General features: G+C 41.4%; 6 protein-coding genes across 8 annotated transcripts; all 6 read right to left on the bottom strand.

Moving 5' to 3' along the window:
• Window positions 1-158: 158 nt before the first annotated feature.
• LOC124852482 (zinc finger protein 251-like) lies at window positions 159-2,496 on the bottom strand. The gene is made up of 2 exons (XM_047341473.1): window positions 2,241-2,496; window positions 159-1,460 (listed from the first exon to the last, which is right to left on the bottom strand). Exons 1-2 carry the CDS (start codon window positions 2,392-2,394, stop codon window positions 496-498), a joined length of 1,119 nt encoding a protein of 372 aa, XP_047197429.1. The 5' UTR covers window positions 2,395-2,496; the 3' UTR covers window positions 159-495.
• A 2,325-nt stretch (window positions 2,497-4,821) lies between these two features.
• On the bottom strand, window positions 4,822-7,865 carry LOC118099863 (oocyte zinc finger protein XlCOF22-like). Its single transcript, XM_047341467.1, has 3 exons — window positions 7,459-7,865; window positions 7,226-7,354; window positions 4,822-7,094 (listed from the first exon to the last, which is right to left on the bottom strand). Exons 1-3 carry the CDS (start codon window positions 7,634-7,636, stop codon window positions 5,728-5,730), a joined length of 1,674 nt encoding a protein of 557 aa, XP_047197423.1. The 5' UTR covers window positions 7,637-7,865; the 3' UTR covers window positions 4,822-5,727.
• Window positions 7,866-8,124: 259 nt separating this feature from the next.
• Window positions 8,125-11,374, bottom strand: LOC124852477 (oocyte zinc finger protein XlCOF22-like). Its single transcript, XM_047341466.1, has 3 exons — window positions 11,035-11,374; window positions 10,802-10,930; window positions 8,125-10,670 (listed from the first exon to the last, which is right to left on the bottom strand). The coding sequence occupies exons 1-3, from the start codon at window positions 11,210-11,212 to the stop codon at window positions 9,055-9,057; spliced, it is 1,923 nt and encodes a 640-aa protein (XP_047197422.1). The 5' UTR covers window positions 11,213-11,374; the 3' UTR covers window positions 8,125-9,054.
• A 357-nt stretch (window positions 11,375-11,731) lies between these two features.
• Window positions 11,732-14,296, bottom strand: LOC124852481 (zinc finger and SCAN domain-containing protein 2-like). Its single transcript, XM_047341472.1, has 3 exons — window positions 13,888-14,296; window positions 13,655-13,783; window positions 11,732-13,523 (listed from the first exon to the last, which is right to left on the bottom strand). The coding sequence occupies exons 1-3, from the start codon at window positions 14,063-14,065 to the stop codon at window positions 12,661-12,663; spliced, it is 1,170 nt and encodes a 389-aa protein (XP_047197428.1). The 5' UTR covers window positions 14,066-14,296; the 3' UTR covers window positions 11,732-12,660.
• A 255-nt stretch (window positions 14,297-14,551) lies between these two features.
• Window positions 14,552-24,423, bottom strand: LOC124852475 (oocyte zinc finger protein XlCOF6-like). Of its 2 annotated transcripts, XM_047341457.1 has the most exons (4): window positions 24,014-24,423; window positions 23,781-23,909; window positions 23,125-23,649; window positions 14,552-17,077 (listed from the first exon to the last, which is right to left on the bottom strand). In XM_047341457.1, the coding sequence occupies exons 1-4, from the start codon at window positions 24,189-24,191 to the stop codon at window positions 15,480-15,482; spliced, it is 2,430 nt and encodes an 809-aa protein (XP_047197413.1). In that variant the 5' UTR covers window positions 24,192-24,423; the 3' UTR covers window positions 14,552-15,479. The 2 variants fall into 2 exon arrangements, with proteins under 2 accessions (XP_047197413.1, XP_047197414.1); XM_047341458.1 differs by lacking the exons at window positions 23,125-23,649; window positions 23,781-23,909; window positions 24,014-24,423 and adding exons at window positions 17,734-17,862; window positions 17,967-19,777 and having other exon boundaries at window positions 14,552-17,602.
• A 297-nt stretch (window positions 24,424-24,720) lies between these two features.
• Window positions 24,721-27,752, bottom strand: LOC124852479 (oocyte zinc finger protein XlCOF22-like). Of its 2 annotated transcripts, XM_047341470.1 has the most exons (4): window positions 27,371-27,752; window positions 27,138-27,266; window positions 26,321-27,006; window positions 24,721-26,236 (listed from the first exon to the last, which is right to left on the bottom strand). In XM_047341470.1, exons 1-4 carry the CDS (start codon window positions 27,546-27,548, stop codon window positions 25,757-25,759), a joined length of 1,473 nt encoding a protein of 490 aa, XP_047197426.1. In that variant the 5' UTR covers window positions 27,549-27,752; the 3' UTR covers window positions 24,721-25,756. The 2 variants fall into 2 exon arrangements, with proteins under 2 accessions (XP_047197426.1, XP_047197425.1); XM_047341469.1 differs by having other exon boundaries at window positions 24,721-27,006.
• Window positions 27,753-27,988: the final 236 nt, after the last annotated feature.

Below are 27,988 nucleotides of genomic sequence, written 5' to 3'. Positions count from 1 at the left end.
AAGACTGAATAGAAAAGACAGAGGAATTTTGAATTAAAAACAAAAGACTCTCCAACTTGTATTTTTAAGATGAGCGAACACACTGTTAAAAGTTGCAAACTCTAATTATAATTATCAATTTCCAGTTTAGATTCAGAGAAAGACAAGGTGACCGAAAGTGAAATACTTTAGTCTTTATTTTTTATATCTTAACATTTCCATAGTTCATGCTGAACACGTTATATATTTAAATAATTTTCACTCTTACACAGTAGAGATTCTAAACAGGTTTGTGAACGTGATGATATGACATTAGATCTGGGAAACAATGCAAAGATGCATATTTAATGTAAAATGATACAATAATATTTGCACCATTACTCACAAGTATACTTATTAATCTGCAAGTTATGCTTTAGTAGAAAAGGAAAATGACAAAAGGCGATAAATAAGCTGTTCAAGTTGAATCCCAGTTTCAAGTTTTGAACTTTTAGGAGCCATTCCACACAAAGTATTTCAGCTCTGTTGTTTTTCCCCAGCGTGAGTCCTTCTGTGTAATCTTAGCCCCGTGTTATGAGCGAAATTCCTCCCACAGAGGTTGCATGTGTACGGCTTCTCCCCTGTATGGACTCGGGTGTGTATTTTCAACGTTGTGTTGATAGCAAACCTCTTCCCACACCAAATACATTTATACGGCTTTTCCCCTGTATGCACCCGGACGTGATTAGTGAGAGACGAGTGATGAGAAAACTTATTCCCGCAGAAGATGCAGCTGTACGGCTTCTCCCCCGTGTGAGTTCGGTTGTGCCTCCTCAGGTCGGCTCTACGGGTGAAAGTTTTCCCACAAGTGACGCAGTTGTGCGGCCTCTCGCCGGAGTGAGTTCTCATATGACTGATGTGGTTTGATTGACATTTGAACCCTTTCCCACAGGTGCCACATTTAAAACGTTTTTCACCAGTGTGGGTCCTCGAGTGAAATTTGAACTTTAAGAAATCATTAAACTCCTCAGAGCAAAGCATGCATTTGAAATGTTTGTTCTCTGGTGTCTGATGAGAACTCGCTTTCTCCTGGTGTCCTCTTTCAAGGTCTCTGTCTTTAGCTATGTGTGAGTTGTGAGAAAGCTGATGGTCACTGTTTAGAACTGATACGCCCGAACCCCCTGTGTAAGATTCTGATTTTACTTGTGTAGCTGCAAGGTGGGTCTGCAACTGTCTTTGTGCTGCATTCTGAATTTGGTGAGGGTCCATTAGCAGAATCTGGTCTTCAGTGTAATCACTTCCCTCATGTGCAAGTCTTAACAAGTCAGTCTCCTGCTTCAGTACAAGCTGCTCTCTGTCCCGACTGGAGCAGAGTTCCTCCACATCCACGCTAAACTGTGACTCCCCTTGGTTCAGGGTGGAGTTCCTCTTCTGGTTACAGTCACAGAGCCTCTGTTGGCCCAGGAGAACCTCCTCATTACAGGAAGATGACTGAGAGACATCTGAAGTGGAACCAAAAAGAAGCACTTAGTCAGTAGGTTAGAGGAGCATCTCTGGAAAGCTATGAATCCCCCAGTGGTGTATTCAAACCCATTATTTAAGCCCTACAAGGCGTATTGTGATTTGTGAATATGGGCCATACAAAGAAAATTTGATTGAATGATTCATTGATCTGCACCAAATTGCACACACTAAAAAATACCAGCCCCCTAAACATGCCTGCTAATTTAATCAAGATTCATAAATTATTCTCTCCATCAAACTGGCTGTTTCACTAATTAATAATAATCATCAATAATAATACACTTCGTCAATGACGTTATGTTTTCACCTGTGTCCGATTGTTTGTTGGGTTGTGAGCACGATTACAAAATAAACTACTGGACTGATCACCACGAAACTTGGTGGACGGACGTCGTATAAATCTGAAGATTTTTCTAAAAATTCTGCGGATTCAGTATTCGGGTTTTTTCTTTTTCTCAAACACTGCAGGATAGGATTGCATTTTTATTGATTTCTCGAGGAATAATTCGTCGGTTGCTGTGTAGATCCAAATTTAAAACATCTGGATCTGGTGAATTGAATTGTTTTCTGAGTTTGCATGTGCTGCGATTAATATTTGAAGCGCGTTTCTGTATGTGCGTGTGTTTTCTTGAGTTGCAGTGCGTTCAGCTCTCTCGGCCACCGTAAAATACAGCTTATATATAATATATAAAAAGAAGATGGAGTCCTGTCATCAATTCATTTACCCCCTGCCATCAGTGGACGGTGATGCTACAAACCTTTCTCGGGTAGTTTAGTCTCCAGCAGTCTGCGCTGACGCTCGATCTCCTCCTCGTAAACCTGAACTGTTTGTTCAAAGACTCCTAATATTTCCTCAGCGGCAGCGATCAGTCGCTCACTCACAAACTTTCTGAAACACAGAACCGACGACATGTTTAATCAGCGGGACATGAGATCAACTACAGCTGACGAGCCGCTGGGATTTGCACACAGCTGCGACTCTTTGTTTACTTCCGCCAGGGGTGGGAAAAACTACTTCCGGAAAGACTGGCGTCCTTCTCAGTTAAAGGAAACGCGCCCCCTAGCTGGTGTTTGACGACAGAGTTTCAACAGCTGCTCCCAGACCGAGCTCCGGAGATTCTCCGCACCTCCTCTGGACTCCAGTGCCTATCTGAAAGAAGCTATTAGAAATTAAAAAATAAAAAACAGGCATGTGCTCTACTGAACTCCTCTGCAACATGTCTCTAATATCCAGCTCGGTCTGATTGATTTGAAGTGGATATTTAACTTCCGGTCTCCTTTGTTGATATCATTCTAAAACAAAGTATTCTTCAGTGTTTCCATGTATCGTACTTGTTTCCATTCAATCCAGCAGCACCAAGTTACACACACTTATAAATGCTAGTCCTCTAAATGTGTAAGATGTTTTTCATCGAGATCTCCTGACCACATCTTTTCACCCAGTTTCATGATGATGTCCAGGAGTTTTTTTGCTAATTTACAGACAAACAGATTAAAAGTGTGACAGACATAAAATACAATCATCATAATTCAGGAAACTTTAATAAACTGCAAATGCACTGAAGTATTGAATACACGTAGTACAAAAGAATAACCATTTACGGTGAGTCATTTAGGACTGTGTACACATTAACAAGAGATTTTCTTCTTTTGTAATAGAAAGAGAAAAGAAAAAGGGAAGTCATCTGATAATCTGCACCACATACAGTGTTCGCATAAATCTCTGTATCACAAATATGTCAGATTTTTACATCATGATCCAGTCTTTCCTGACACATTGACTTGTCTTAGACCTGCTCTTAGTTATGCTGCTATAGGTCTAGAATGTCGGGGGACACATGACACACGGAGCTTCTCTTTCCAGCTTCTCTTTCCTCTTCTCACTCCTTATCACATCAAAGAAATTAATATCTCATCAATACATGTTACTGACTTGACTTCTACCCCGGAGTCCCTTTGCCTTATCGTCCACAGATCCACGGCCGCGGCCGCAGCCACATCGTGGATTATGATCTGTGGATCGCGTTTCAGAGATTGTAATGGTGGATCCAGTATGGCGGATTCTGTATCGTGCTGGCTGATCGTGATAATAATGGCGGATCCTGTATCGTGTTGGCATCTGATAATGGTGGTGGACCACGACCGAGGTGGCAGCTGATGGTGGATCCTAATGGCGACAGTGGACAATGACTGTGGACTATAGTGGCATCCGATCTTGATGGTGGATCATGATCGTGGTGGCAGCTGACCATAGACTATGATTGCAGCAGGACTGCTTGATATATAGTATTTCTCCTCAGATACTCAACCATTACTGACAATAATCCATCAATCCATTGACCTTCAGTCTTGCTTCAAAATATTTAGTCTTATCAATGCTGATAAAACCCTTATCTTGATGATGTTCTCCTTTACACTTGACATCTATTGCACTTCTGTCCATCCTGGGACAGGGATCCCTCACATGTGGCTCTCTGAGGTTTCTACTTTCTTTTTACCCTGTTATAGGGTTTTTTAGTAGTTTTTCCTTACTATTCGTGAGGGTGAAGGGCAGAGGATGTCACACCTTGTTAAAGCCCTATGAGACAAATTGTGATTTGTGAATATGGGCTATACAAATAAAATTTGATTGATTGATTGATTGATTTCCAGTGTCGTTTTCGCTAACTGTTGTATCACTAATTAATGAATAAATAATTAAGAAACAAATTCTTTGAAAACGCATGAGCAAATCGTATCCCTCTCGTGTGGCCATGGTGTGGCTTCTCAACTGGATGTATTCTCCTGTGGACTTTGTATAAACTGGCAAGAAAGAGATCTTTCCAACATTTTACAAAAATTTCAGTTTTGCTATGTGTGGGTACTCAAATGTTTTGTTAAAAGTGATTTGCTAACAAATCTTTCCCCACAAGTTGTACAGGGATACGACTCCTCACATTTATGGCTTCTCATGTGGACTGTCAACCTTCATCCATGTGTAAAACTTTTCCCACAAGTTTTGCAAGAAAAAGGTCTCTCGCCAATGTGCGTTCTCTTGTGTATCTTCAGGACATTTCTAGTTGTAAAACTTTTCCCACACGTTTGTGGATTGGAGTGTGGCTCAAAACAGATTGAGGACCAAAACATTAAATTCTCCTTGTAACTCCGGCATCTATTAGAGATATAAAAACAGTCCTGTACTAAAGAAAGTGGAAAGAATTCCTGTATCTGCACCAAAGTGTAATCAGTTCTTTTCTGGCCGAAGCCACATCTTTTCACCCAGTTTCATGGTGATGTCCAGGAGTTTTTTGCTAATTTACAGACAAACACAGATTAAATGTGTGACAGACATAAAATACATCATGATTCAAGAAACTTTAATAAACTGCACATGCACTGAAGTATTGAATACACGTAGTACAAAAGAATAACCATTTACAGTGACAGTCATTTAGGACTGTGTACACATTAACAAGAGATTTTATTCTTTTGTAATACACAGAGAAAAGAAAAAGGGAAGTCATCTGATAATCTGCACCACATACTGTGTTCTTATAAATCTCTGTACCACAAATATGTCAGATTTTTACATCTTGATCCACAGTCTTTCCTGACACATTGAAACCATCTCTCAACATTCAGTGATAATAAAATATCCTGGATCTGCCACTTTAACCCAATAAATTTCTCTCACCTCCGTCCCCTTCCTGCACCATTTGGGATAAATGGCTGATAAATTAATAAACAAAGAGACATGGGTGAAAACATCACTTCCTTTGCAGATGTAAATATCAATGACAGTCACATGAAGAACAGAAACGTGGGTACTTCAGCAAATGTTGTTGACCATGTACTGCATCAAAGATATTGTGATGTCTCCTCAATGGGATATTTTCCACATTCAGTTACAGAGATGCAGCTAATGCAAATGTAGACAATCTCTCTTGTGCAGATCTAAGTGATGAACCTGGCTGTAGTTCAATGCTTTGTGAAGTTATTGAAGTCTGCTCCTCATCAGTGGTGATGGAACTTCATAAAGCATTGAACTACAACTAGGTTCATCACTTTTTTGGTCCCCTGGAAACATTTCCAGTGTCGTTTTAATGAATCAATAACTAAGTAACAACTTCTTTGACAACGCTTGAGCAAATCGTATCCCTCTCGTGTTGCCATGGTGTGGCTTCTCAAATGGATGTATTCTCCTGTGGACTTTGTATAAACTGGCAAATCAGACGTTTCCAACATTTTACAAAAATATCAGAGTTGCTATGTGTGGGCACTCAAATGTTTTGTTAGAAGTGATTTGCTAACAAATCTTTCCCCACAAGTTGTACATGGATACGACTCCTCACCTTTATGGCTTCTCATGTGGACTTTCAACCTACATCCACGTGTATAACTTTTCCCACAAGTTTTGCAAGAAAAAGGTTTCTCGCCCGTGTGAGTTCTCTCGTGGTCCTGCAGGTAATTTACACGCGTAAAACTTTTCCCACAAGTTTTGCAAGAAAAAGGTTTCTCGCCCGTGTGCGTTCTCTCGTGGATCTGTAGGGTATATACACGCCTAAATCTTTTCCCACAAGTTTTGCAAGAAAAAGGTCTCAAGCCCGTGTGCGTTCTCTCGTGGACCTGAAGGTAACTTCTAAGACTAAAACTTTTCCTACAAGTTTTGCAAGAAAAAGGTTTCTCGCCCGTGTGCGTTCTCTCGTGTCTCTGCAGGGTATTTCTCATACTAAAACTTTTCCCACAAGTTTTGCAAGAAAAAGGTTTCTCGCCTGTGTGCGTTCTCTCGTGTATCTTCAGTGTTTTTCTATTTGTATAACTTTTCCCACAAGTTTTGCAAGAAAAAGGTTTCTCGCCTGTGTGCATTCTCTCGTGTATCTTCAGTGTTTGTCTAGTTGAAAAACTTTTCTCACAAGTTTTGCAAGAAAAAGGTTTCCCGCTCGTGTGTGTTCTCTCGTGGACCTGCAGGTTATTTACACGCGTAAAACATTTCCCACAAGTTCTGCAAGAAAAAGGTTTGTTGCCCGTGTGTGTTGCCTCGTGGATCTTCAAATTTGTGCTAGTTTTGAAACTTTTTGCACACATTTCACAAGAATGCTGTTTCTCCCCTGTGTGGACTCTCAAATGTCTTTTTAACAGTGACTTCCACTTAAAGACTTTTCCACAAGTGTCACACTGGAAATTCTTTTTACTCTTGCAGATGTTCGGCACAATCTTTGACATGGTAGTGCTACATGCAAGGTTACTGGGACTTGTGCTCCCTTTTGCTCTTGTGATGACATGATGTTCCTTTTCTGATGCCTGCTCTGCATTACTAACTGATGTTGAGTTTCCATGCTGGCCTCCTTTGAGATCTTGGCTCTGAGCTGAGCTGTGGGAGAGGAGCTGGTGGTCACTTGGTTCTGGTTCACTGTGGTCACTTTCCTTGAAAGTAGGATTCAACAAAAGGTTATCTTGATCCTCCTGCTTCAGTACAAGCTGCTCTACTTCCAGACTGGTGCAGAGCTCCTCCTCCTCTTTAATCTGTGGAGGTTCTGGCTCCTCTTGGTCCAGACTGGGGTTCCTCTCAAGGCTCCAGAGCTGCTGGTCAGCAGGAAACTCTTCCTCTTTAAGAAAATGTTGCTCTGGGAGCTCTAGAGGAGACAATAGACAGAAGTAGGTAACTGATAGATTACTGATAGTTATGAGTGTGTGCAATTTGGTGCAGATTCAACCAAAAATCCAGATCGAGTGAATTTAAATGTGGTTTCAAAAGGAGACAGACCGATGCAGTGCTCCTCCTGTTGCTCCTTAATCTGTGGAGGTTCTGGCTCCTCTTGGTCTGGACTGGGGTTCCTCTCCAGCAGGTCAGCAGGAAACTCTTCCTTGATACAGACATGTCGCTGTGGGAGCTCTGGAGGAGACAATGGACAGAAGTCATGATAAAAGAGCCCATGTGTTTAGACTAACAGGGATTATAAGTGTGGTGTATAGTTTGCTAACTAAGGTGATACAGACCTATTCTCTGCAGCTTTACTACAGGTTTCAAAGTTACATCCAGCAGTCTGCGCTGACGACCGATCTCATCCTCGTACTTTGCGACAGTCGCTTCAAAACATCCTAATATGTCTTCAGCAGCAGTTTGTAACCTCTCGTTGATAAACTGTCTTAAACTCTGGATTGTAGACATTTCCATTCAAACGCTTTAGTGAAGCTAACTTCTCCGAGAACGCAGCGAAGACCGAATACGGAAGATGGCGACTTGCTTCACTTCTGCCGACAATTGTTAGAAACGCAACAAAACCACGTGTGTAGTAGAAGACTTGATCCGAAAGCATTTAGCCGAGTAGCATCATGTTCTGTTGGATGTTAGCATAGCAGGCTAACAACAGTACTTCTTCTTCTCCATATAATGAAGGTTGGTAAACAGCTTCCGGGCGCATTACTGCCACCTTCTGGATTGGAGTGTGGCTCGAAGCAGATTCAAGAATAAAACATTAAATTCTCCTTGTGACTCCGGCATCTATTACAGATATAAAAACAGTCCTGTACTAAAGAAAGTGGTAAGAATTCCTGTATCTGCACCAAAGTGTAATCAGTTCTTTTCTGACCCATGCCACATCTTTTCACCCAGTTTCATGGTGATGTCCAGATTAAATGTGTGAGACATAAAATACAATCAGCATAATTCAAGAAACTTTAATAAACTGCACATGCACTGAAGTATTGAATACACGTAGTACAAAAGAATAACCATTTACAGTGACAGTCATTTAGGACTGTGTACACATTAACAAGAGATTTTATTGTTTTGTAATAAAAAGAGAATAGAAAAAGGGAAGTCATCTGATAATCTGCACCACATTCTGTGTTCTTATAAATCTCTGTACCACAAATATGTCAGATTTTTACATCATGATCAACAGTCTTTCCTGAAACATTGACAACAATCTCTCATCATCCAGTGATAATAAAATATCCTGGATCTGCCACTTTAACCCAATCAATTTCTCTCACCCCCGTCCCCTTCCTGCACCATTTGGTATAAATGGCTGATAAATGAATAAACAAAGAGACATGGGTGAAAACATCACTTCCTTTGCAGATGTAAATATCAATGACAGTCACATGAAGAACAGAAACGTGGGTACTTCAGCAAATGCTGTTGACCATGTACTGCATCAAAGATATTGTGATGTTTCCTCAATGGGATATTTTCCACATTCAGTTACAGAGATGCAGCTAATGCAAATGTAAACAATCTCTCTTGTGCAGATCTAAGTGATGAACCTGGCTGTAGTTCAATGCTTTGTGAAGTTATTGAAGTCTGCTCCTCATCAGTGGTGATGGAACTTCATAAAGCATTGAACTACAACTAGGTTCATCACTTTTTTGGTCCCTTGGAAACATTTCCAGTGTCGTTTTCGCTAACTGTTGTATCACTAATTAATGAATAAATAACTAAGTAACAACTTCTTTGACAACGCTTGAGCAAATCTTATCCCTCTCGTGTTGCCATGGTGTGGCTTCTCAACTGGATGTATTCTCCTGTGGACTTTGTATAAACTGGCAAGTCAGTTATCTTTCCAACATTTTACCAAAATATCAGTTTTGCTATGTGTGGGTACTCAAATGTTTTGTTAGAAGGGATTGGCTAACAAATCTTTCCCCACAACTTGTACAGGGATACGGCTCCTCACCTTTATGGTTTCTCAGGTGGACTTTCAAACTATATCCATGTGTAAAACTTTTCCCACTAGTTTTGCAAGAATAAGGTTTCTCACCCGTGTGCTTTCTCTCATGTATCTTCAAGATATTTGCAGTTGTAAAACTTTTTCCACACGTTTTGCAAGAAAAAGGTTTCTCGCCCGTGTGTGTTCTCTCGTGGACCCGCAGACTCATTCTAGTTGTAAAACTTCTCTCACAAGTTTTGCAAGAAAAAGGTTTCTCGCCCGTGTGCGTTCTCTCGTGAACGTGCATGTTACTTCTGTTATTAAAACTTCTCCCACAAGTTTTGCAAGAAAAAGGTTTCTCGCCCGTGTGCGTTCTCTCGTGGTCCTGCAGGTAATTTACACGCGTAAAACTTCTCCCACAAGTTTTGCAAGAAAAAGGTTTCTCACCCGTGTGCGTTCTCTCGTGAACGTGCAGGTTACTTCTGTGATTAAAACTTCTCTCACAAGTTTTGCAAGAAAAAGGTTTCTCGCCCGTGTGCGTTCTCTCGTGGTCCTGCAGGTTATATACACGTGTAAAACTTCTCCCACAAGTTTTGCAAGAAAAAGGTCTCAAGCCCGTGTGCGTTCTCTCGTGTCTCTGCAGGGTATTTCTCGCACTAAAACTTTTCCCACAAGTTTTGCAAGAAAAAGGTTTCTCGCCCGTGTGCGTTCTCTCGTGGACCTGCAGGGTATTTAAAAGGGTAAAACTTTTCCCACAAGTTTTGCAAGAAAAAGGTTTCTCGCCAGTGTGCGTTCTCTCGTGGACCTGCAGGGTATTTCTCAGCCTAAAACTTTTCCCACAAGTTTTGCAAGAAAAAGGTCTCTCGCCCGTGTGAGTTCTCTCGTGGATCTTCAAATTTGTGCTACTTGTGAAACTTTTTTCACACATTTTGCAAGAATGCAGTTTCTCCCCTGTGTGGACTCTCAAATGTGTTTTTAGTTCTGACTTGTAACAAAATCTTTTTCCACAGGTTTTGCAAAGATATGGTTTCTCACCTGTGTGCACCTTCAGATGTCCATTTAATTGTGACTTCCACTTAAAGACTTTTCCACAAGTGTCACACTGGAAAACCTTTTTACTCTTGCAGATATTCGGCACAATCTTTGACATGGTAGTGCTACATGCAAGGTAACTGGGACTTGTGCTTTCTTTTCCTCTTGTGATGACATGATATCCCTTTTCTGATGCCTGCTCTGCATTACTAACTGATGTTGAGTTTCCATGCTGGCCTCCTTCGAGATCTTGGCTCTGAGCTGAGCTGTGGGAGAGAAGCTGGTGGTCACTTGGTTCTGGTTCACTGTGGTCACTTTCCTTGAAAGTAGGATTCAACAAAAGGTTATCTTGATCCTCCTGCTTCAGTACAAGCTGCTCTACTTGCAGACTGGTGCAGAGCTCCTCCTCTTTAATCTGTGGAGGTTCTGGCTCCTCTTGGTCCAGACTGGGGTTCCTCTCAAGGCTCCAGAGCTGCTGGTCAGCAGGAAACTCTTCCTTATTAAGAAAGTGTTGCTCTGGGAGCTCTAGAGGAGACAATAGACAGAAGTAGGTAACTGATAGATTACTGATAGTTATGAGTGTGTGCAATTTGCTGCATATCCAAACAAAAATCCAGATCGAGTGAATTTAAATGTGGTTTCAAAAGGAGACAGACCGATGCAGTGCTCCTCCTGTTGCTCCTTAATCTGTGGAGGTTCTGGCTCCTCTTGGTCTGGACTGGGGTTCCTCTCCAGCAGGTCAGCAGGAAACTCTTCCTTGATACAGACATGTCGCTGTGGGAGCTCTGGAGGAGACAATAGACAGAAGTCATGATAAAAGAGCCCATGTGTTTAGACTAACAGGGATTATAAGTGTGGTGTATAGTTTGCTAACTAAGGTGATACAGACCTATTCTCTGCAGCTTTACTACAGGTTTCAAAGTTACATCCAGCAGTCTGCGCTGACGACCGATCTCATCCTCGTACTTTGCGACAGTCGCTTCAAAACATCCTAATATGTCTTCAGCAGCAGTTTGTAACCTCTCGTTGATAAACTGTCTTAAACTCTGGATTGTAGACATTTCCATTCAAACGCTTTAGCCAACTAACTTCTCTGAGAACGCAGCGAAGACCGAATACGGAAGATGGCGACTTGCTTTACTTCTGCCGACAATTGTTATAAACGCAACAAAACCACGTGTGTAGTAGAAGACTTGATCCGAAATCATTTAGCCGAGTAGCATCATGTTCTGTTGGATGTTAGCATAGCAGGCTAACAACAGTACTTCTTCTTCTCCTTATAATGAAGGTTGGCAAACAGCTTCCGGGCGCATTACTGCCACCTTCTGGATTGGAGTGTGGCTCGAAGCAGATTCGAGAATAAAACATTAAATTCTCCTTGTAACTCCGGCATCTATTACAGATATAAAAACAGTCCTGTACTAAAGAAAGTGGAAAGAATTCCTGTTTCTGCACCAAAGTGTAATCAGTTCTTTTCTGACCCATGCCACATCTTTTCACCCAGTTTCAGGGTGATGTCCAGGAGTTTTTTTGGTAATTTACAGACAAACACAGATTATATGTGTGAAACATAAAATACAATCAGCATAATTCAAAAAATTTTTATAAACTGCACATGCACTGAAGTATTGAATACACGTAGTACAAAATAATAACCATTTACAGTGAGAGTCATTTAGGACTGTGTACACATTAAATAGAGATTTTATTCTTTTGAAATAAATAGAGAAAAGAAAAAGGGAAGTCATCTGATAATCTGCACCACATACTGTGTTCTTATAAATCTCTGTACAACAAAAATGTCAGATTTTTACATCATGATCGACAGTCTTTCCTGACACATTGAAACCATCTCTCATCATTCAGTGATAATAAAATATCCTGGATCTGCCACTTTAACCCAATCAATTTCTCTCACCCCCGTCCCCTTCCTGCACCATTTGGTATAAATTGCTGACAAATGAATAAACAAAGAGACATGGGTGAAAACATCACTTCCTTTGCAGATGTAAATATCAATGACAGTCACATGAAGAACAGAAACGTGGGTACTTCAGCAAATGTTGTTGACCATGTACTGCATCAAAGATATTGTGATGTCTCCTCAATGGGATATTTTCCACATTCAGTTACAAAGATGCAGCTAATGCAAATGTAGACAATCTCTCTTGTGTAGATGTAAGTGATGAACCTGGCTGTAGTTCAATGCTTTGTGAAGTTATTGAAGTCTGCTCCTCATCAGTGGTGATAGAACTTCATAAAGCATTGAACTACAACTAGGTTCATAACTTTTTTGGTCCCCTGGAAACATTTCCAGTGTCGTTTTCGCTAACTGTTGTATCACTAATTAATGAATCAATAACTAAGTAACAACTTTTTTGACAACGCTTGAGCAAATCGTATCCCTCTCGTGTTGCCATGGTGTGGCTTCTCAACTGGATGTATTCTCCTGTGGACTTTGTATAAACTGGCAAGTCAGAGATCTTTCCAACATTTTATAAAAATATCAGTTTTGCTATGTGTGGGTACTCAAATGTTTGGTTAGAAGTGATATACTAACAAATCTTTCCCCACAAGTTGTACAGGGATACGACTCCTCACCTTTATGGCTTCTCAAGTGGACTTTCAACTTACATCCACGTGTATAACATTTCCCACAAGTTTTGCAAGAAAAAGGTTTCTCGTCCGTGTGCGTTCTCTCATGTCTCTTAAGGGTATTTCTCGCACTAAAACTTATCCCACAAGTTTTGCAAGAAAAAGGTTTCTCGCCCGTGTGTGATAATGTGTGGATCTTCAAACTTGTGCTAGTTGCGAAACATTTTGCACACATTTCGCAAGAATGCGTTTTTTCCCCTGTGTGGACTCTCAGATGTATTTTTAACAGTGACCTCCACTTAAAGACTTTTCCACAAGTGTCACACTGGAAAACCTTTTTACTCTTGCAGATATTCTGCACAATCTTTGACATGGTAGTGCTACATGCAAGGTTACTGGGACTTGTGCTTTCTTTTGCTACTGTGATGACATGATATCCCTTTTCTGATGCCTGCTCAGCATTACTAACTGATGTTGAGTTTCCATGCTGGCCTCCTTTGAGATCTTGGCTCTGAGCTGAGCTGTGGGAGAGGAGCTGGTGGTCACTTGGTTCTGGTTCACTGTGGTCACTTTCCTTGAAAGTAGTATTCAACAAAAGGTTATCTTGATCCTCCTGCTTCAGTACAAGCTGCTCCACTTCCAGACTGGTGCAGATCTCCTCCTCCTCTTTAATCTGTGGAGGTTCTGGCTCCTCTTGGTCCAGACTGGGGTTCCTCTCAAGGCTCCAGAGCTGCTGGTCAGATGGAAACTCTTCCTCTTTAAGAAAGTGTTGCTCTGGGAGCTCTAGAGGAGACAATAGACAGAAGTAGGTAACTGAAAGATTACTGATAGTTATGAGTGTGTGCAATTTGCTTCAGATCCAAAGAAAAATCCAGATCGAGTTAATTTAAATGTGGTTTCAAAAGGAGACAGACCGATGCAGTGCTCCTCCTGTTGCTCCTTAATCTGTGGAGGTTCTGGCTCCTCTTGGTCTGGACTGGGGTTCCTCTCCAGCAGGTCAGCAGGAAACTCTTCCTTGATACAGACATGTCGCTGTGGGAGCTCTGGAGGAGACAATGGACAGAAGTCATGATAAAAGAGCCCATGTGTTTAGACTAACAGGGATTATAAGTGTGGTGTATAGTTTGTTGACTAAGGTGATACAGACCTATTCTCTGCAGCTTTACTACAGGTTTCAAAGTTACATCCAGCAGTCTGCGCTGACGACCGATCTCATCCTCGTACTTTGCGACAGTCGCTTCAAAACATCCTAATATGTCTTCAGCAGCAGTTTGTAACCTCTCGTTGATAAACTGTCTTAAACTCTGGATTGTAGACATTTCCATTCAAACGCTTTAGTGAAGCTAACTTCTCCGAGAACGCAGCGAAGACCGAATACGGAAGATGGCGACTTGCTTTACTTCTGCCGACAATTGTTATAAACGCAACAAAACCACGTGTGTAGTAGAAGACTTGATCCGAAAGCATTTAGCCGAGTAGCATCATGTTCTGTTGGATGTTAGCATAGCAGGCTAACAACAGTACTTCTTCTTCTCCTGTTAATGAATGTTGGCAAACAGCTTCCGGGCCCATTACTGCCACCTTCTGGATTGGAGTGTGGCTCGAAGCAGATTCAAGAATAAAACATTAAATTCTCCTTGTAACTCCGGCATCTATTACAGATATAAAAACAGTCCTGTACTAAAGAAAGTGTTAAGAATGCCTGTATCTGCACCAAAGTGTAATCAGTTCTTTTCTGACCCATGCCACATCTTTTCACCCAGTTTCATGGTGATGTCCAGATTAAATGTGAGACATAAAATACAATCAGCATAATTCAAGAAACTTTAATAAAATGCAAATGCACTGGAGTATTGAATACACGAAGTACAAAAGAACAACCATTTACAGTAACAGTCATTTAGGACTGTGTACACATTAACAAGAGATTTTATTGTTTTGTAATAAACAGAGAAAAGAAAAAGGGAAGTCATCTGATAATCTGCACCACATACTGTGTTCTTATAAATCTCTGTACCAGAAATATGTCCGATTTTTACACTTTGATCCACAGTCTTTCCAGAAACATTGACAACCATCTCTCAACATTCAGTGATAATAAAATATCCTGGATCTGCCACTTTAACCCAATCAATTTCTCTCACCCCCGTCCCCTTCCTGCACCATTTGGTATAAATGGCTGATAAATGAATAAACAAAGAGACATGGGTGAAAACATCACTTCCTTTGCAGATGTAAATATCAATGAGTCACATGAAGAACAGAAACGTGGGTACTTCAGCAAATGTTGTTGACCATGTACTGCATCAAAGATATTGTGATGTCTCCTCAATGGGATATTTTCCACATTCAGTTACAGAGATGCAGCTAATGCAAATGTAAACAATCTCTCTTGTGCAGATCTAAGTGATGAACCTGGCTGTAGTTCAATGCTTTGTGAAGTTATTGAAGTCTGCTCCTCATCAGTGGTGATGGAACTTCATAAAGCATTGAACTACAACTAGGTTCATCACTTTTTTGGTCCCCTGGAAACATTTCCAGTGTCGTTTTCGCTAACTGTTGTATCACTAATTAATGAATCAATAACTAAGTAACAACTTCTTTGACAACGCTTGAGCAAATCTTATCCCTCTCGTGTGGCCATGGTGTGGCTTCTCAACTGGATGTATTCTCCTGTGGACTTTGTATAAACTGGCAAGTCAGAGATCTTTCCAACATTTTACAAAAATATCAGTTTTGCTATGTGTGGGTACTCAAATGTTTTGTTAGAAGGGATTGGCTAACAAATCTTTCCCCACAAGTTGTACAGGGATAAAGCTCCTCACCTTTACGGCTTCTCAGGTGGACTTTCAAACTACATCCACGTGTAAAACTTTTCCCACTATTTTTGCAAGAAAAAGGTCTCTCGCCCTTGTGCGTTCTCTCGTGGACCAGCAGGATTCTTCTTGTTGTAAAACCTTTCCCACAAGTTGTGCAAGAAAAAGGTCTCTCGCCAGTGTGCGTTCTCTCGTGGATCTGTAGGGTATATACATTCCTAAATCTTTTCCCACAAGTTTTGCAAGAAAAAGGTCTCTCGCCAGTGTGCGTTCTCTCGTGGACCTGAAGGTAACTTCTAAGACTAAAACTTTTCCCACAAGTTTTGCAAGAAAAAGGTTTCTCGCCCGTGTGTGTTATCTCGTGGACCTGAAGGGTCTTTACACGCGTAAAACTTTCCCCACAAGTTTTACAAGAAAAAGGTCTCTCGCCCGTGTGCATTCTCTCGTGTATCTTCAGGTAACTTCTAGTTGTAAAACTTCTCCCACAAGTTTTACAAGAAAAAGGTCTCTCGCCCGTGTGCGTTGTCTCGTGTCTCTTCAAGATTTTTTTAGTTGATAAACTTTTCCCACAAGTTTTGCAAGAAAAAGGTGTCTCGCCCGTGTGTGTTCTCTCATGTATCTTCAAGATATTTGCAGTTGTAAAACTTTTCCCACACGTTTTGCAAGAAAAAGGTTTCTCGCCCGTGTGTGTTCTCTCGTGGACCTGCAGACTCATTCTAGTTGTAAAACTTCTCTCACAAGTTTTGCAAGAAAAAGGTTTCTCGCCCGTGTGCGTTCTCTCGTGAACGTGCATGTTACTTCTGTTATTAAAACTTCTCCCACAAGTTTTGCAAGAAAAAGGTTTCTCGCCCGTGTGCGTTCTCTCGTGGTCCTGCAGGTAATTTACACGCGTAAAACTTCTCCCACAAGTTTTACAAGAAAAAGGTTTCTCGCCCGTGTGCGTTCTCTCGTGAACGTGCAGGTTACTTCTGTTATTAAAACTTCTCTCACAAGTTTTGCAAGAAAAAGGTTTCTCGCCCGTGTGCGTTCTCTCGTGGTCCTGCAGGTAATATACACGCGTAAAACTTCTCCCACAGGTTTTGCAAGAAAAAGGTCTCTCGCCCGTGTGTGTTCTCTCGTGTATCTTCAAGCTATTTCTAATTGAAAAACTTTTCCCACAAGTTTTGCAAGAAAAAGGTCTCTCGCCCGTGTGTGTTCTCTCGTGTATCTTCAAGATATTTCTAGTTGTAAAACTTTTCCCACACGTTTTGCAAGAAAAAGGTTTTTCGCCCGTGTGTGTTCTCTCGTGGACCTGCAGACTCCTTCTAGTTGTAAAACTTCTCTCACAAGTTTTGCAAGAAAAAGGTTTCTCGCCCGTGTGTGTTCTCTCGTGGACCTGCAGATTCATTCTAGTTGTGAAACTTTTTTCACACATTTCGCAAGAATGCTGTTTCTCCCCTGTGTGGACTCTCAAATGTCTTTTTAGTGCTGACTTGTAACAAAATCTTTTTCCACAGGTTTTGCAAAGATATGGTTTCTCACCTGTGTGCACCTTCAGATGTCCATTTAATCGTGACTTCCACTTAAAGACTTTTCCACAAGTGTCACACTGGAAAACCTTTTTGCTCTTGCAGATATTCGGCACAATCTTTGACATGGTAGTGCTACATGCAAGGTTACTGGGACTTGTGCTTTCTTTTGCTCTTGTGATGACATGATGTTCCTTTTCTGATGCCTGCTCTGCATTACTAACTGATGTTGAGTTTCCATGATGGCCTCCTTTGAGATCTTGGCTCTGAGCTGAGCTGTGGGAGAGGAGCTGGTGGTCACTTGGTTCTGGTTCACTGTGGTCACTTTCCTTGAAAGTAGGATTCAACAAAAGGTTATCTTGATCCTCCTGCTTCAGTACAAGTTGCTCTACTTCCAGACTGATGCAAATCTCCTCCTCCTCTTTAATCTGTGGAGGTTCTGGCTCCTCTTGGTCCAGACTGGGGTTCCTCTCAAGGCTCCAGAGCTGCTGGTCAGATGGAAACTCTTCCTCGTTCAGAAAATGTTGCTCTGGGAGCTCTAGAGGAGACAATAGACAGAAGTAGGTAACTGATAGATTACTGATAGTTATGAGTGTGTGCAATTTGGTGCAGATCCAAGTAAAAATCCAGATCGAGTGAATTTAAATGTGGTTTCAAAAGGAGACAGACCGATGCAGTGCTCCTCCTGTTGCTCCTTAATCTGTGGAGGTTCTGGCTCCTCTTGGTCTGGACTGGGGTTCCTCTCCAGCAGGTCAGCAGGAATCTCTTCCTTGATACAGACATGTCGCTGTGGGAGCTCTGGAGGAGACAATGGACAGAAGTCATGATAAAAGAGCCCATGTGTTTAGACTAACAGGGATTATAAGTGTGGTGTATAGTTTGCTAACTAAGGTGATACAGACCTATTCTCTGCAGCTTTACTACAGGTTTCAAAGTTACATCCAGCAGTCTGCGCTGACGACCGATCTCATCCTCGTACTTTGCGACAGTCGCTTCAAAACATCCTAATATGTCTTCAGCAGCAGTTTGTAACCTCTCGTTGATAAACTGTCTTAAACTCTGGATTGTAGACATTTCCATTAAAACGCTTTAGCCAACTAACTTCTCTGAGAACGCAGCGAAGACGAATACGGAAGATGGCGACTTGCTTTACTTCTGCCGACAATTGTTATAAACGAAACAAAACCACGTGTGTAGTAGAAGACTTGATCCGAAAGCATTTAGCCGAGTAGCATCATGTTCTGTTGGATGTTAGCATAGCAGGCTAACAACAGTACTTGTTCTTCTCCTTATAATGAAGGTTGGTAAACAGCTTCCGGGTGCTTTACTGCCACCTTCTGGATTGGAGTGTGGCTCAAAACAGATTCAAGAATAAAACATTAAATTCTCTTTGTAACTTCGGCATCTATTAGAGATATAAAAACAGTCCTGTACTAAAGAAAGTGTTAAGAATTCCTGTATCTGCACCAAAGTGTAATCAGTACTTTTCTGACCCATGCCACATCTTTTCACCCAGTTTCATGGTGATGTCCAGGAGTTTGAGCATATTTTTGCTAACTAACAGACAAACACAGATTCAACGTTTGACAGACGTAAAATACAATCAGCATAATTCAAGAAACTTTAATAAACTGCACATGCACTGAAGTATTGAATGCACGTAGTACAAAATAATAAATATTTACAGTGAGAGTCATTTAGGACTGTGTACACATTAACAAGAGATTTTCTTGTTCTTCAAATAAAAGAGAATAGTAAAAGGGAAGTCATCTGATAATCTGCACCACATTCTGTGTTCTTATAAATCTCTGTACCACAAATATGTCCGATTTTTACATCTTGATCCACAGTGTTTCCTGACACATTGACAACCATCTCTCAACATTCAGTGATAATAAAATATCCTGGATCTGCCACTTTAACCCAATCAATTTCTCTCACCCCCGTCCCCTTCCTGCACCATTTGGTATAAATGGCTGATAAATGAATAAACAAAGAGACATGGGTGAAAACATCACTTCCTTTGCAGATGTAAATATCAATGAGTCACATGAAGAACAGAAACGTGGGTACTTCAGCAAATGTTGTTGACCATGTACTGCATCAAAGATATTGTGATGTCTCCTCAATGGGATATTTTCCACATTCAGTTACAGAGATGCAGCTAATGCAAATGTAGACAATCTCTCTTGTGTAGATGTAAGTGATGAACCTGGCTGTAGTTCAATGCTTTGTGAAGTTATTGAAGTCTGCTCCTCATCAGTGGTGATAGAACTTCATAAAGCATTGAACTACAACTAGGTTCATCACTTTCTTGGTCCCCTGGAAATATTTCCAGTGTCGTTTTCGCTAACTGTTGTATCACTAATCAATGAATCAATAACTAAGTAACAACTTCTTTGACAACGCTTGAGCAAATCGTATCCCTCTCGTGTTGCCATGGTGTGGCTTCTCAACTGGATGTAGTCTCCTGTGGACTTTGTATAAACTGGCAAGACAGAGATCTTTCCAACATTTTACAAAAATATCAGTTTTGCTATGTGTGTGTACTCAAATGTTTTGTTAGAAGTGATTTGATAACAAATCTTTCCCCACAAGTTGCACAGGGATACGGCTCCTCACCTTTATGGTTTCTCATGTGGACTTTCAAGCTAGATCCAAGCGTAAAACGTTTCCCACAAGTTTAGCAAGAAAAAGTTTTCTAGCCCGTGTTATAACGTCAGAGCTCTTTGGCCTGAATGCCAAGCGTCTAGAATGTCTGGAGGAAACCAGGCACCGCTCATCACCTGGCCAATACCATCCCTACAGTGAAGCATGGTGGTGGCAGCATCATGCTGTGGGATGTTTTTCAGCGGCAGGAAGTGGGAGACTAGTCAGGATCGAGGGAAGATGAATGCAGCAATGTACAGAGACATCCTTGATGAAAACCTGCTCCAGAGCGCTCTGGATCTCAGACTCAGGATTCTGTATCGTGCTGGCTGATCGTGATAATAATGGCGGATCCTGTATCGTGTTGGCATCTGATAATGGTGGTGGACCACGACCGAGGTGGCAGCTGATGGTGGATCCTAATGGCGACAGTGGACAATGACTGTGGACTATAGTGGCATCCGATCTTGATGGTGGATCATGATCGTGGTGGCTGCTGACCATAGACTATGATTGCAGCAGGACTGCTTGATATATAGTATTTCTCCTCAGATACTCGACCATTACTGACAATAATCCATCAATCCATTGACCTTCAGTCTTGCTTCAAAATGTTTAGTCTTATCAATGCTGCTAAAACCCTTATCTTGATGATGTTCTCCTTTACACTTGACATACAGTGGATATAAAAAGTCTACACACCCCTGTTAAAATGCAAGGTTTTTGTGATGTAAAAAAATTAGACAAAGATAAATCATGTCCGAACTTTTTCCACCTTTAATGTGACCAATAACGTGAACAATTCAATTGAAAAACAAATTGAAATCTTTTAGGGGGAAAAATAAAAAATAAAAAACTTACAATAACCTGGTTGCATAAATATGCACACCCTTAAACTAATACTTTGTTGACGCACCTTTTGATTTTATTACAGCGCTCAGTTTTTTTGGGTAGGAGTCTATTAGCATGGCACATCTAGACTTGGCAATATTTGCCCACTCTTCTTTGCAAAAGCGCTCCAAATCTGTCAGATTGCGAGGGCATCTCCTGTGCACAGCCCTCTTCAGATCACCCCACAGATGTTCGATTGGATTCAGGTCTGGGCTCTGGCTGGGCCATTCTAAAACTTTAATCTTCTGCTGGTGAAGCCATGATTTTGTTCATTTGGATGTATGCTTTGGGTCGTTGTCATGCTGAAAGGTGAAATTCCTCTTCATCTTCAGCTTTCTAACGGAGGCCTGAAGGTTTTGTGCCAAAATTGACTGGTATTTTGAACTGTTCGTAATTCCCTCCACCTTGACTAAGGCCCCGGTTCCAGCTGAAGAAAAACAGCCCCAAAGCATGATGCTGCCAACACCATGCTTGACTGTGGGTATGGTGTTCATTGGGTGATGTGCAGTGTTGTTTTTGCGCCAAACATACCTTTTGGAATTATGGCCAAAAAGTTCAACCTTGGTTTCATCAGACCATAACACATTTTCCCACATGCTTTTTGGAGACTTCGTGTATGTTTTTGCAAAATTTTGCCAGGCTTGGATGTTTTTCTTCTTAAGTAAAGGCTTCCGTCTTACCACCCTACCCCATAGCCCAAACACATGAAGAATACGGGAGATGTTGTTACATGTAGTACACAGCCAGTACTTGCCAGAAATTCCTGCAGCTCCTTTAATGTTGCTGTAGGCCTCTGAGAAGCCTCCCTGACCAGTTTTCTTCTCGTCTTTTCATCAATTTTGGAGGGACGTCCAGTTCTTGGTAATGTCACTGTTGTGCCATATTTTCTCCACTTGATGATGATAGTCTTCACTGTGTTCCATGGTATATCTAACGCCTTGGAGATTCTTTTGTACCCTTCTCCTGACTGATACCTTTCAACAATGAGATCCCTCTGATGCTTTGGAAGCTCTCTGCGGACCATGGCTTTTGTTGTAAGATGCAACTAAGAAAATGTCATGAAAATCCTACTAGAACAGCTGAACCTTATTTGGGATTAATCAGAGTCACTTTAAATGATGGCAGGTCTGTACTGACTATTATTTAACATGAGTTTGAATGTGATTGGTTAATTCTGAACACAGCCACATCCCCATTTATAAGAGGGTGTGCACACTTATGCAACCACATTTTTTATTTTCCCCCCTAAAAGATTTCAGTTTGTTTTTCAATTGAATTGTTCACGTTATTGGTCACATTAAAGGTGGAAAAAGTTCGGACATGATTTATCTTTGTATCATTTTTTTACATCACAAAAAACTTGCATTTTAACAGGGGTGTGTAGACTTTTAATATCCACTGTATATTGCACTTCTGTCCGTCCAGGGACAGGGATCCCTCACATGTGGCTCTCTGAGGTTTCTACGTTCTTTTAACCCTGTTAAAAGGGTTTTTTAGGAGTTTTTCCTTACTCTTCATGAGGGTGAAGGGCAGAGGATGTCACACCTTGTTAAAGCCCTGAGACAATTGTGATTTGTGAATATGGGCTATACAAATAAAATTTGATTGATTGATTGATTTCCAGTGTCGTTTTCGCTAACTGTTGTATCACTAATGAATGAATAAATAACTAAGAAACAAATTCTTAAAAAACGCATTAGCAAATCTTATCCCTCTCATGTGGCCATGGTGTGGCTTCTCAACTGGATGTATTCTCCTGTGGACTTTGTATAAACTGGCAAGTCAGAGATCTTTCCAACATTTGACAAAAATATCAGTTTTGCTATGTGTGGGTACTCAAATTTTTTGTTAGAAGTGATTTGCCAACAAATTTCCCCCCACAAGTTGTATAGGGATACGGCTCCTCACCTTTATGGCTTCTCATGTGGACTTTCAAGCCACATTCAAGCGTAAAAAGGTTCCCACAAGTTTTGCAAGAAAAAGGTCTCTCGCCCGTGTGCTTTCCCTCGTGGACCTGAAGGTAATTTCTAGTTGTAAAACTTCTCCCACAAGTTTTGCAAGAAAAAGGTTTCTCGCCCGTGTGCGTTCTCTCGTGTCTATTCAGGATATATCTAGTTGTAAAACTTTTCCCGCAAGTTTTGCAAGAAAAAGGTCTCTCGCCCGTGTGCGTTCTCTCGTGTCTCTTCAGGATATTAATAGTTTTTAAACTTTTTCCACAAGTTATGCAAGAAAAAGGTTTCTCGCCCGTGTGCGTTCTCTCGTGAACCTGCAGGGTACTACTAGTTGTAAAACTTCTCCCACAAGTTTTGCAAGAAAACGGTCTCTCGCCCGTGTGCGTTCTCTCGTGTATCTTCAGGTAATTTCTAGTTGTAAAACTTCTCCCACAAGTTTTGCAAGTAGAAGGTCTCTCGCACATGTGCTTTCTCCTGTGTTTCAGCAGTGTAGATCTCATGCTAAAACTTCTCCTACAAATATTGCAAGGAGAAGGTCTCTCGAGGACCCGCAGATATGGTTTCTCACCTGTGTGCACCTTCAGATGTCCATTTAATCGTGACTTCCACTTAAAGACTTTTCCACAAGTGTCACACTGGAAAACCTTTTTACTCTTGCAGATATTCGGCACAATCTTTGACATGGTAGTGCTACATGCAAGGTTACTGGGACTTGTGCTGTCTTTTTCTCTTGTGATGACATGATATCCATTTTCTGATGCCCGCTCTGCATTACTAACTGATGTTGAGTTTCCATGCTGGCCTCCTTTGAGATCTTGGCTCTGAGCTGAGCTGTGGGAGAGGAGCTGGTGGTCACTTGGTTCTGGTTCACTGTGGTCACTTTCCTTGAAAGTAGGATTCAACAAAAGGTTATCTTGATCCTCCTGCTTCAGTACAAGCTGCTCTACTTCCGGACCGATGCAAATCTCCTCCTCCTCTTTAATATGTGGAGGTTCTGGCTCCTCTTGGTCCAGACTGGGGTTCCTCTCAAGGTTCCAGAGCTGCTGATCAGATGGAAACTCTTCCTCATTCAGAAAATGTTGCTCTGGGAGCTCTAGGGGAGACAATAGACAGAAGTAGGTAACTGATAGATTACTGATAGTTATGAGTGTGTGCAATTTGGTGCAGATCCAAGCAAAAATCCAGATCGAGTGAATTTAAATGTGGTTTCAAAAGGAGACAGACCGATGCAGTGCTCCTCCTGTTGCTCCTTAATCTGTGGAGGTTCTGGCTCCTCTTGGTCTGGACTGGGGTTCCTCTCCAGCAGGTCAGCAGGAAACTCTTCCTTGATACAGACATGTCGCTGTGGGAGCTCTGGAGGAGACAATGGACAGAAGTCATGATAAAAGAGCCCATGTGTTTAGACTAACAGGGATTATAAGTGTGGTGTATAGTTTGCTAACTAAGGTGATACAGACCTATTCTCTGCAGCTTTACTACAGGTTTCAAAGTTACATCCAGCAGTCTGCGCTGACGACCGATCTCATCCTCGTACTTTGCGACAGTCGCTTCAAAACATCCTAATATGTCTTCAGCAGCAGTTTGTAACCTCTCGTTGATAAACTGTCTTAAACTCTGGATTGTAGACATTTCCATTAAAACGCTTTAGCCAACTAACTTCTCCGAGAACGCAGCGAAGACCGAATACGGAAGATGGCGACTTGCTTTACTTCTGCCGACAATTGTTATAAACGCAACAAAACCACGTGTGTAGTAGAAGACTTGATCCGAAAGCATTTAGCCGAGTAGCATCATGTTCTGTTGGATGTTAGCATAGCAGGCTAACAACAGTACTTCTTCTTCTCCTTATAATGAAGGTTGGCAAACAGCTTCCGGGTGCATTACTGCCACCTTCTGGATTGGAGTGTGGCTCGAAGCAGATTCAAAAATGAAACATTAAATTCTCCTTGTAACTCCGGCATCTATTAGAGATATAAAAACAGTCCTGTACTAAAGAAAGTGTTAAGAATTCCTGTATCTGCACCAAAGTGTAATCAGTTCTTTTCTGACCCATGCCACATCTTTTCACCCAGTTTCATGGTGATGTCCAGGAGTTTGAGCATATTTTTGCTAACTAACAGACAAACACAGATTCAACGTTTGACAGACGTAAAATACAATCAGCATAATTCAAGAAACTTTAATAAACTGCACATGCACTTAAGTATTGAATACACGTAGCACAAATGAATAACTGTTTACATTGAGAGTCATTTAGGACTGTGTACACATTAACAAGAGATTTTATTGTTTTGTAATAAATAGAGAAAAGAAAAAGGGAAGTCAGTTGATAATCTGCACCACATACTTATGAATCTCTGTTCCACAAATATGTCAGATTTTTACATCTTGATCCACAGTCTTTCCTGACACATTGACAACAATCTCTCAACATTCAGTGATAATAAAATATTCTGGATCTGCCACTTTAACCCAATCAATTTCTCTCACCCCCGTCCCCTTCCTGCACCATTTGGTATAAATGGCTGACAAATGAGTAAACAAAGAGACATGGGTGAAAACATCACTTCCTTTGCAGATGTAAATATCTATGAGTCACATGAAGAACAGAAACGTGGGTACTTCAGCAAATTTTGTTGACCATGTACTGCATCAAAGATATTGTGATGTTTCCTCAATGGGATATTTTCCACATTCAGTTACAGAGATGCAGCTAATGCAAATGTAGACAATCTCTCTTGTGTAGATGTAAGTGATGAACCTGGCTGTAGTTCAATGCTTTGTGAAGTTATTGAAGTCTGCTCCTCATCAGTGGTGATGGAACTTCATAAAGCATTGAACTACAACTAGGTTCATCACTTTTTTGGTCCCCTGGAAACATTTCCAGTGTCGTTTTCGCTAACTGTTGTATCACTAATTAATGAATCAATAACTAAGTAACAACTTCTTTGACAACGCTTGAGCAAATCGTATCCCTCTCGTGTGGCCATGGTGTGGCTTCTCAACTGGATGTATTCTCCTGTGGACTTTGTATAAACTGGCAAGTCAGAGATCTTTCCAACATTTTACAAAAATATCAGTTTTGCTATGTGTGGGTACTCAAATGTTTTGTTAGAAGTGATTTGCTAACAAATCTTTCCCCACAAGTTGTACAGGGATACGGCTCCTCACCTTTATGGCTTCTCATGTGGACTTTCAACCTACATCCACGTGTATAACTTTTCCCACAAGTTTTGCAAGAAAAAGGTCTCTAGCCCGTGCGTTCTCTCGTGTCTCTTAAGGGTATTTCTCGCACTAAAACTTATCCCACAAGTTATGCAAGAAAAAGGTTTCTCGCCCGTGTGCATTCTCTCGTGGACCTGCAGGGTATTTAAAAGCGTAAAACTTTTCCCACAAGTTTTGCAAGAAAAAGGTTTCTCGCCAGTGTGCGTTCTCTCGTGGACCTGAAGGTAACTTCTAAGACTAAAACTTTTCCCACAAGTTTTACAAGAAAAAGGTCTCTCGCCCGTGTGCGTTCTCTCGTGTATCTTCAGGTAATTTCTAAATGTAAAACTTTTCCCACAAGTTTTGCAAGAAAAAGGTCTCTCGCCCGTGTGCGTTCTCTCGTGTATCTTCAGGTAATTTCTAGTTGTAAAACTTTTCCCACAAGTTTTGCAAGAAAAAGGTTTTTCGCCCGTGTGAGTTCTCTCGTGGCCCTGCAGGGTATTTCTCAGCCTAAAACTTCTCTCACAAGTTTTGCAAGAAAAAGGTCTCTCGCCCGTGTGTGTTCTCTCGTGGATCTTCAAATTTGTGCTACTTGTGAAACTTTTTTCACACATTTCGCAAGAATGCAGTTTCTCCCCTGTGTGGACTCTCAAATGTGTTTTTAGTGCTGACTTGTAACAAAACCTTTTTCCACAGGTTTTGCAAAGATATGGTTTCTCACCTGTGTGCACCTTCAGATGTCCATTTAATCGTGACTTCCACTTAAAGACTTTTCCACAAGTGTCACACTGGAAAAACTTTTTACTCTTGCAGATATTCGGCACAATCTTTGACATGGTAGTGCTACATGCAAGGTTACTGGGACTTGTGCTTTCTTTTGCTCTTGTGATGACATGATGTTCCTTTTCTGATGCCTGCTCTGCATTACTAACTGATTTTGAGTTTCCATGCTGGTCTCCTTTGAGATCTTGGCTCTGAGCTGAGCTGTGGGAGAGGAGCTGGTGATCACTTGGTTCTGGTTCACTGTGGTCACTTTCCTTGAAAGTAGGATTCAACAAAAGGTTATCTTGATCCTCCTGCTTCAGTACAAGCTGCTCCACTTCCGGACCGATGCAGAGCTCCTCCTCCTCTTTAATCTGTGGAGGTTCTGGCTCCTCTTGGTCCAGACTGGGGTTCCTCTCAAGGCTCCAGAGCTGCTGGTCAGATGGAAACTCTTCCTCTTTAAGAAAATGTTGCTCTGGGAGCTCTAGAGGAGACATTAGAAAGAAGTAGGTAACTGAAAGATTACTGATAGTTATGAGTGTGTGCAATTTGGTGCAGATCCAAGCAAAAATCCAGATCGAGTGAATTTAAATGTGGTTTCAAAAGGAGACAGACCGATGCAGTGCTCCTCCTGTTGCTCCTTAATCTGTGGAGGTTCTGGCTCCTCTTGGTCTGGACTGGGGTTCCTCTCCAGCAGGTCAGCAGGAAACTCTTCCTTGATACAGACATGTCGCTGTGGGAGCTCTGGAGGAGACAATGGACAGAAGTCATGATAAAAGAGCCCATGTGTTTAGACTAACAGGGATTATAAGTGTGGTGTATAGTTTGCTAACTAAGGTGATACAGACCTATTCTCTGCAGCTTTACTACAGGTTTCAAAGTTACATCCAGCAGTCTGCGCTGACGACCGATCTCATCCTCGTACTTTGCGACAGTCGCTTCAAAACATCCTAATATGTCTTCAGCAGCAGTTTGTAACCTCTCGTTGATAAACTGTCTTAAACTCTGGATTGTAGACATTTCCATCCAAACGCTTTAGCCAACTAACTTCTCTGAGAACGCAGCGAAGACCGAATACGGAAGATGGCGACTTGCTTTACTTCTGCCGACAATTGTTATAAACGCAACAAAACCACGTGTGTAGTAGAAGACTTGATCCGAAAGCATTTAGCCGAGTAGCATCATGTTCTGTTGGATGTTAGCATAGCAGGCTAACAACAGTACTTCTTCTTCTCCTTATAATGAATGTTGGCAAACAGCTTCCGGGTGCATTACTGCCACCTTCTGGATTGGAGTGTGTCTCGAAACAGATTCAAGAATAAAACATTAAATTCTCCTTGTAACTCCGGCATCTATTAGAGATATAAAAACAGTCCTGTACTAAAGAAAGTGGAAAGAATTCCTGTATCTGCACCAAAGTGTAATCAGTTCTTTTCTGACCCATGCCACATCTTTTCACCCAGTTT

The sequence above is a fragment of the Hippoglossus stenolepis genome, chromosome 9 (genome assembly GCF_022539355.2).
Source record: "Hippoglossus stenolepis isolate QCI-W04-F060 chromosome 9, HSTE1.2, whole genome shotgun sequence".
Classification (NCBI taxonomy): domain Eukaryota; kingdom Metazoa; phylum Chordata; class Actinopteri; order Pleuronectiformes; family Pleuronectidae; genus Hippoglossus; species Hippoglossus stenolepis.
This window is presented reverse-complemented; position numbering and strand designations above follow the sequence as displayed.